We start from the raw sequence: 9,427 nt of genomic DNA, 5'->3' as shown, positions 1-9,427 counted from the left end.
TTTTGAGGTGGGTCTCTTGTAGACAGCATATATAGGGGTCTTGTTTTTGTATCCATTCAGCCAATCTTTATCTTTTGGTTGGGGCATTCAACCCATTTACATTTAGGGTAATTATTGATAGGTGTGGTCCCGTTGCCATTTACTTTGTTGTTTTGGGTTCACGTTTATACAACCTTTCTGCATTTCCTGTCTAGAGAAGATCCTTTAGCATTTGTTGAAGAGCTGGTCTGGTGGTGCTGAATTCTCTCAGCTTTTGCTTATCTGTAAAGTTTTTGAATTCTCCTTCATATCTGAATGAGATCCTCGCTGGATACAGTAATCTAGGTTGTAGGTTATTCTCTTTCATTACTTTCAGAACGTCCTGCCATTCCCTTCTGGCCTGGAGGGTTTCTATTGATAGATCAGCTGTTATCCTTATGGGAATCCCTTTGTGTGTTATTTGTTGTTTCTCCCTTGCTGCTTTTAATATTTGTTCTTTGTGTTTGATCTTTGTTAATTTGATTAATATGTGTCTTGGGGTGTTTCGCCTTGGGTTTATCCTGTTTGGGACTCTCTGGGTTTCTTGGACTTGGGTGGCTATTTCCTTCCCCATTTTAGGGAAGTTTTCAGCTATTATCTCCTCGAGTATTTTCTCATGGCCTTTCTTTTTGTCTTCTTCTTCTGGGACTCCTATGATTCGAATGTTGGGGCGTTTCACATTGTCCCAGAGGTCCCTGAGGTTGTCCTCATTTCTTTTGATCCTTTTTTCTTTTTTCCTCTCTGCTTCATTTATTTCCACCATTTTATCTTCTACCTCACTTATCCTATCTTCTGCCTCCGTTATTCTACTCTTGGTTCCCTCCAAAGTGTTTTTGATCTCATTCATTGCATTGTTCATTTTTAATTGACTCTTTTTTATTTCTTCTAGGTCTTTATTAAACATTTCTTGTATCTTTTCAATCTTTGTTTCCAGGCTATTTATCTGTAACTCCATTTTGTTTTCAAGATTTTGGATCATTTTTATTATCGTTATTCTAAATTCTTTTTCAGGTAGATTCCCTATCTCCTCCTCTTTTGTTTGACTTGGTGGGCATTTTTCATGTTCCTTTACCTGTTGGGTATTTCTTTGCCTTTTCATCTTGTTTAGATTGCTGTATCTGGAGTGGGCTTTCTGTATTCTGGAGGTCTGTGGTTCCTTTTTATTGTGGAGGATTAACCCAGTGGGTGGGGTTAGACGATTGGCTTGTCAAGGTTTCCTGGCTAGGGAAGCTTGCGTCAGTGTTCTGGTGTGTGGAACTTGATTTCTTCTCTTTGGAGAGCAATGGAGTGCCCAGTAATGAGTTTTGAGATGGGTCTATGTGTTAGGTGTGACCTTGGGCAGCCTGTATGTTGATGTTCAGGGCTATGTTCCTGCATTGCTGGAGAATTTGCGTGGTATGTCTTGCTCTAAAACTTATTGGCTCTTGGGTGGTGGTTGGTTTCAGTGTAGGTATGGAGGCTTTTGGATAGTCACTTATTACTTAAAGTTCCATGTAGTCAGGAGTTTTCTGGTGTTCTCAGGTTTTGGGCTTAAGTCTCCTGCCTCTGGATTTCAGTTTTATTCTTCCTGTAGTCTCAGGACTTCTCCAACTATACAGCACTGATAATAAAACTTCTAGGTTAATGGCGAAAAGATTCTCCCCCGTTAGGGACACCCAGAGAGGTTCACAGAGTTACATGAAGGAGAAGAGAGGGAGGAGGGAGATAGAGATGAGCAGGAGGAGAAAGAGGGGGACTCAAGAGGAGAGAGACAGATCTACGCAGCTGTCTGTTCCCAGAGCGTTCTCCGTAGCCCAGTCTCTTACAAAGATTCACAGAATTGGATTGGGAAGAGAAGGGGAAAGGAGGAAATAGAGGTGTTCTGAGGTAGAAAACAGAGAGTCAAAATTGGGAGAGAATACTCTTCGGTTTAAAAATAGGGTTTATCTTCTTTTTTTTTTTTTTTTTTTGTAAGGTTATAGTGTATTGAAAATGAAAATTAAGGAGTAGTAGAGGAGTACTAGAGGACTTTAAAAGAAATAAGGGAAAAAGAAAAATAGAAAATAGAAGAGAAAAAGGAAAGGAAAAAAAAACAAGAAAAAAGAAAAAAAGAAAGAGAAAAAAAAATTTTTTTCCCTAATTAAAAAAATCGTGAAAATCTATGAAAATGAAAGTTAAGGAGTAATGGCGGAGTAATAGGGAATTTTAAAGGAAAATAAAAAAGAAAAAATAAAAAAAGAAAGGAAAAAAAAAAAAGTAAAAATATATCTAGGAGTTTCTCTGGAGCTGTTGCGGTCAGTGTGGGTTCGGCTCAGTTTCAGATAGCTCCTCGTTCCAGCTTACACTTCTCGATATCTATAGGTGTAGTCGGTGTTTTCTAGAGGGATTTTAATCTGTTGCACCAGTCCCTTCTGAAGCGGTTCCCTTTGTTTATTTGGCTTCTGTTTGCCGGTCTCTTCAGAGCCTCATTTCCGCCCTGACACAGGCGGGCGGAGGTGGACTCTTATTCAGGTAGCTGGTTCCGTCGCTCTGCGGGGAGGGGCTGGCGCTGCAGGGAGGGGCCGGCGCTGCGGGGAGGGGCTGGCGCTGCGGGGCGGGCTGGCGCTGCGGGGACAGGATGGCGCTGCCGGGTGGGGCTGACGCTGCTCTCTCCTCTGCGCTGCTCAGGCTCCCGGCTGTTCTATATGGAGAGCGCCCCGCGCTGCGCGAGGTTCCAGCCCTCGGGTGTTCCACAAAAGCGCGGAACGAAAAGCTGCGCCGGCTCTCTGTGCCTTCCCCATCAGAGAGGTCCAGGCAGCCAGGGGCTTGATGTGCACACTCTCCCCAGGTGTGGCGCGCCCACTCCCTTCTGCGGACCCAGACTCAGTTTCCGCTGGCGCCAGTCGGGTGCGCGCGCCTTCTGCCCTCCGCGTCCCCAGCCCGAGTCCCCGCCTGCGCCGGTCGGGTGCCTGCGCCCTGTGTCTCGCCGCGACCTTCCCCTCCCCCCTGCCTCCTGCCTCCGGCGGGGCTGGGCCGGTCCGCAGCCTGTGAGCTCTTCTCTGGACTTTCTCGGTCTCTGTTCTGCGAACGGCCGGCAGTGTGTTCGGCCGGTTAATTTTCTCTCTCTCTCTTTTGGTCTCCCACAGTTCAAGTTGGCAACTCACAGAAGCTCCCTCTGATTGTCCTCAGGGCACTCAGGCCCGGACCCTACCCTAAGCAATGCCACCTAAGACTCCCTTCCCGGGACGGATGTCCGTCCTTAGCTCTTTTGTCTCACTTTTTATCTTTTATATTTTGTCCTACCTCCTTTCGAAGACAATGGGCTGCTTTTCTGGGCGCCTGATGACCTCAGCTAGCGATCAGAAGTTGTTTTGCGAAGTTTGCTCTGCGTTCAGTTATTCTTTTGATGAATTTGTAGGAGAGAAAGTGGTCTCCCCGTCCTACTCCTCCGCCATCTTGGCTCCTCCCCCGAGTGCAGCACTTTCTCAGCATCATCTTTTAGGATTTGAACTAGCTCAGCTGGAATTCCATCACCTCCACTAGCTTTGTTCATAGTGATGCTTCCTAAGGCCCACTTGACTTCACACTCCAGGATGTCTGGCTCTAGGTGAGTGATCACACCAACGTGGTTATCTGGGTCATTTAAGACTTTTTGTATAGTTCTACTGTGTATTCTTGCCATCTCTTCTTAATATCTGCTGCTTCTGTTAGGTCCATACCATTTCTTTTATTGTGATCATCTTTGCATGAAATGTGCCCTTGGTATCTCTAATTTTCTTGAAGAGATCCTTAGTCTTTCCCATTCTATTGTTTTCCTCTATTTCTTTTCATTGATGACTTAGGAAGGCTTTCTTATCCCTCCTTGCTATTCTTTGGAACTCTACATTCAGATGGTTATGTCTCTCCTTTCCTCCTTTGCTTTAGCTTCTCTTCTTTTCTCAGCTATTTCTAAGCCCTCCTCAGACATCCATTTTGTCTTTTTACATTTCTTTTTCTTGGGGATGGTTTTGATCACCACTTCCTGTACAATGTTATGAACCTCTGTCCATAGATAGATATAAATAGATAATAACTTGAAGTTCTACAGATCCAAAGCTCAAACTGGAATGGGTCTCAATGGGCTAAAGTCCACATGTTTGCAGTGCTGGGATCCATCTAGAAGCTCCAGAAGGTCGGATGGAGAGGGAGGTGGGAGGGGGGATCAGTATGGGGAATATGTGTAACTCTATGGTTGATTCATATCAATATATGACAAAACCCCCTGAAATGTTGTGAAGTAATTAGCCTCCAACTAATAAAAAAATTAAAAAAAAAAAAAAATAGAAGCTCCAGAAGAGAATGCATTTCCCTCCTAAATGACTTTCTGGTAGCCACTTACATTCCTTGGTTCATGATCCTTTCTCAATCTTCAAAACCAGCAGCATAGCATATTAAATGCTCTTTGGCCTCAATTTTCTTATTCTCATTCAGTATTTAGAGGATCTCATTATTACATTTCACTAACCTGGATAACCCAGGCTAATCTTTTTATCTTACTATGAAACAAAGTCTTTTTTAGGTGTATGTTATTTGATGACACTGAAGAAACTTCAGGTAGAAGGATCAACTACTGAATGTATCACAGCCTTCAAAATAAGTGAAATGCTTTTCTTTCAAAATTACATACAAATAGCAGAAGAGGGGGTAAATAAAATGTGGTGTATACACACACACACACACACACACACACAGTGGAATACTACTCAGCCATAAAAAGGAATGAAATAGTGCCATTTGCAGAGGATTGGATGGACCTGGAGACTGTCATATAGAGAGATATAAGTCAGAAAGAGAAAAACAAATAGCATATAATATTGCTGTTACTTGGAATCTAGAAAAATGTTATAGATGAATTTATTTGCAAAGCAGAAACAGACACACAGCTGACATATAGGGATACTGGGGGGAGAGAGGGGAGGAAGGAGGATAAATTGGGAGATTGAGACAGATATATATACACTACTATGTATAAAATACATAACAAATTAGAACCTACTATATAGCACGGGGAACTCTACTCGATGCTCTGTGGGACCTAAATGAGATGGAAATCTGAAAAATAGGGGATATATGTATACACATAGCTGATTCATTTTGTTGTATAGTAGTACTTAACACCACATTGAAAAGTGACTCCAATAAAAATTAATTTTAAAAAAGAATAATAATCAAAATATTTACATATACATCTTACGATCTGGGGTCAATTTGTTCTTGCTGGTCATAATTTAAGAACTAACTAGATTTCAATAGTGATGGGGCTATCTGGTTTTTTAATTATCCTTTTCTTTTAGAGACACATGCTGAAGTTGCTTGAATATTAATAGGTAAAATATGTGGGAATTGCTTAAAAATAATCATCTCGTGTGAACAGGAGTCGTGTGACCAGGTTACAGGTCAGTAACTTGTGAAACCCATTGATGAGTTGGTGAGTGTTCATTACACTCTTCACTACTCTTCACTTCTGTATGTGTTTGAATTTTCCATAATAAAAAAGGTTTTAATGGTCCCAGTGGGAGAAGACACATTCTTCCAACATCTACCCCTGAGGACATAATTGAAATTTTTTTCATTTTGATTATAGTCCCCATATTCCTGCAGTTATATTGCCCCAAGCTTACAAAAATAAAAAATTTTAATGAGAAGCTTTGAGAATTCAGCTTCTGGAGTACAATAAACTTTGCCCCTCACCTTCAGTTCACAAATATGAGGGGGAAAAGACATTCTGTCTTGCTTCCTAGAAACATCACCCTGGTCTAGAGATCCATGTGTTGTTAGTTGTTCAGTCGTGTCCAACTCTTTGTGACCCCACGAACTGTCCATGGGAGTCTCCAGGCAAGAATACTGGAGTGGGTTGCCATTCCCTTCTCCAGGTGCCTGGTTCCAGCTCCCTGATGTTGGAGACACAGCTGCTGGCTCCACGATTCACCTTCCTGGGATGAGTCCATCAGATTGGAAATAACAGCACAGAGCATCTTTGGGAAATAGAAGGGAGAAATTTCCCCAGGAGCACTGTCAGGAGTAAGAAAATTGGACACATCTATAGATTAAAAATGATTCTGAAATGTTCAAGTGCTAACCAAGAAGGAATGCTCGAGTTTAATTACAGCCTCTTCTCTCTCCTCATCTCCCTTGCCTTCTGCTCATTCCCACGTTATTTCTACAACCCTCTCCTAACTCATCAGGAACCATCTCTCTCCTAGTTTTCTCCTGGGCTACACTGGTCTTCCCCTAACATTTTACCCAGTGCCCATTCTCCTCCTGCTCGGCTTACTGTAACTTGCACATCAGAGGGGCCACACGCCTCATTAACTCATACATTTCAGCGAGCACACACAGCCACTTTCAGTTGTCTCTGTGATGTACATGAATGACAGCACTCTCATCCCATTTGTTTCCAGGGAGATGAAATGAGACCATTCAGGGGAAGAGATTAGCAGGATTCCTGTACCTGGTAAGTTTAATAAATATTAATTGCTATTTATATCATTTCTTAAGTGCCTTCAATGAGCCAGACGTTAGTCTGTGTATGTCATATGTGTCAGTCACTCAGTTGTGTCTGGCCCTTTGCCCAGTCCCTTTGGGACTGTAGCCCACTGTTTCCTCTGTCTATGGAACTCTCCAGGCAAAAATACTAGAGTAAGTAGCCATTCCCTTTTCCAGGGGATCTTCCTAACCCAGGGGTTGAACCTGGGTCTCCCTCGTTGCAGGCAGGTTCTTTACCGCCTGAGCCACCAGGGAAGCCCTATTTTTGTACAATTTCAAATAGAATGTTTTTTTTTTTTCTATTATGCATCTGTTTATTGCTGGAAATGGGAAAGAAAATGATGCATGTTTGTATTTCAATCTAGTTTCACCAGAATGACTTCTTAGTTGTAATAGCTCTCCGACTGATTTTAGGTAGCCAGTTTATCATCTGAAAATGTGATCAATTTACGTTTACCCAAGATGTGACCATAGGATTGCTATCTTATTCTTTGGTCATACTGGTTTGAAATTTCAGAACAGCATTGGGTAGTGGTAGTGACACACGTATTTGTCTTCTGTATGATCTTCATGTAGATTTCTCAAATATTTTCATGTGTGGGTTGATAGAAGCTGATGACCAGGGAAGCTATTTTCATAGTAATGAAACCTGTTTAGTTTCCTCAGAAGTCCTTTCAAGCAGTATCTTTGGCATTCAATTAGACTATCCAATTTTTTGGATGATTTTTTCCTATTTATTTGCTCTACTGCAATAAATACATTACCAATGTGAAATACTGATTGCTTTCTAGGATTAAGTGGTACCTGGGCATAGTATTTGGTTTGCATGACAAATTGCTAAATGTTTTTATATTTTATTGCTATTTTCTTTGAGCTTTTTAAATAATATGCTAATCAGAGATTAGTCTATGGTTTTTCTTATACCGCTGCTACTGTAGAAGGCTATTGGCTTTCAGTATCATGATTAAAATAGCTCTAGAAAATTCACTGGAACACTTATTCTCATGTGCCTCCAGATAATTTTTATGTATTTCAAACAGGTTTTGTGAGATTTCAAAATTAGCAATTTTTTTCTGGGAAAAAATTGATAACTCCATACCTTATTTCATGATTGTCCATTATACATTTTAATCAAGTGAGTAGAAAACACCATATCATTATCATAGTTTATGGAAATTATACACAGATCTATGCCTTTCTAATTAGTATTTAAAGTAAAAATTTAAATAAAATTAATGATTAATGGCATTGATTAATTAATTATAAATTAATGATTATTAAATAAAATGAATAATAATTTAAATAAAATAATTATTTTATTATAAAGGTGTTTAATAATAAAGTACAAATTTAATAATAAAGTACAAATAAAGTACAAAGGCATCTGAGAAGACTGGGTGACCAAGGGTCAAGGTATTCAAACAAATGAGATCTTCTTTAGGTGCAAAATTAGTTTTCATGTGAAACTTTTCTAGCTACTGGTGACAACACAGGAGAAGACGATGGCATTAGGAGGCCCCAAAGTGACAGACAAGAGAGAAGAGACCATTAAGCAAAAGCATGTCTCATCAATATATTATGTTCAAGCTTAAAGCGACCACATTTCTAAAATGCCTGTTGATCACCGATTTAATCTTGCTTCTGCTTCTCTCTTGGCAGACACTCTTTCACATGCAACCAGGAAACCACTCACAGCTCCCAGTATTTCTCCTCCTGGGACTTTCTGAGAAGCCAGAGATTCAGTCTGTTCTCTTTGGGCTCTTCCTCTCTCTGTACCTGGTCACCATCTTTGGGAACGGGCTCATCATCCTGGCCATCATCACAGACTCCCACCTCCACACCCCCATGTACCTCTTTCTCTCCAACCTGTCATTGTCTGACATCTGTTTCACCTCCACCACCATCCCAAAGATGCTCCTGAACATCCAGACCCAGAGCAAACCCATTACCTACGCAGGCTGCATCACCCAGCTGTACTTTTTCACAGTTTTTGGACTTTTGGACAACTTACTCCTGACCGTGATGGCCTATGACCGCTTTGTGGCCATCTGCCACCCCCTGCACTACACGGTCATCATGAACGTGCGGCTTTGTGCACAGTTGCTCCTTCTAACCTGGCTCATCAGCGTTCTGGGGGCCCTTCCTGAGAGTTTAACCATGTCCCGGCTCTCTTTCTGCGCCATCGTTGACATCCAGCACTACTTCTGTGAACTCCCTGAGGTCCTCAAGCTTGCCTGCTCTGACACCTTCATCAACAATGTTGTATTGTATCTTGTGACAGGCGTTATGGGCTTTTTTCCTCTCACTGGCATCATTCTCTCTTATTCTCGAATTGTTTGCTCTGTACTGAGGATCTCAACGACAGGAGGGAAGTATAAAGCGTTTTCCACTTGTGGGTCTCACCTCTCAGTGGTCTCCTTGTTCTATGGAACCTGCCTTGGGGTCTACCTCAGCTCCACATGGACACATGACTCTCAAACAGGGGCGTTTGTCTCCGTCCTGTACACCGTGATCACCCCCATGCTGAATCCTTTCATCTACAGCCTGAGGAACAGGGACATGAAAAGAGCTCTAAGAAAGCTTCTCTGCAACACGTTGTCTCCCCAGTGACAACAATGACCTGGAGCCTGGACACATGTGATCAAGAGCAATGGAACAGAACACTTAGGAGTGTGGACTCTTAATTTTTCGGTGCACTTAGTTCTGAAGTTGGAATGGATCTCTTGAGAGAGGCAAGGGTGGAAAAGCAAGCTAACTGTCCATCCTCAGGACACTGGGAACAAGTGTAGACTAGAGATGGAGAGGTGTGTGTTTTCAGGAGGATGGGTGGAGTGTGTGTGTGTGTGTGTTCGATCGTGTCCGACTCTTTTTGTGACCCGGTGGAGTGTAGCTTCTCAGGCTCTTCTGTCCATCAGATTCTCCAGGC

The 9,427-nt window shown here is 42.0% G+C and overlaps 1 protein-coding gene across 1 annotated transcript; it reads left to right on the top strand.

Moving 5' to 3' along the window:
• The first annotated feature begins 8,172 nt into the window (after positions 1–8,172).
• LOC133061577 (olfactory receptor 7C1-like) lies at positions 8,173–9,111 on the top strand. The gene has a single exon (XM_061149551.1). It carries the CDS (start codon positions 8,173–8,175, stop codon positions 9,109–9,111), a length of 939 nt encoding a protein of 312 aa, XP_061005534.1.
• The last annotated feature ends 316 nt before the right edge of the window (positions 9,112–9,427 follow it).

The sequence above is a fragment of the Dama dama genome, chromosome 9, assembly GCF_033118175.1.
Source record: "Dama dama isolate Ldn47 chromosome 9, ASM3311817v1, whole genome shotgun sequence".
Taxonomy (NCBI): Eukaryota; Metazoa; Chordata; class Mammalia; order Artiodactyla; family Cervidae; genus Dama; species Dama dama.
The sequence above is the reverse complement of the archived record's forward strand: the minus strand, read 5'-3'. Positions and strand labels throughout refer to the sequence as shown.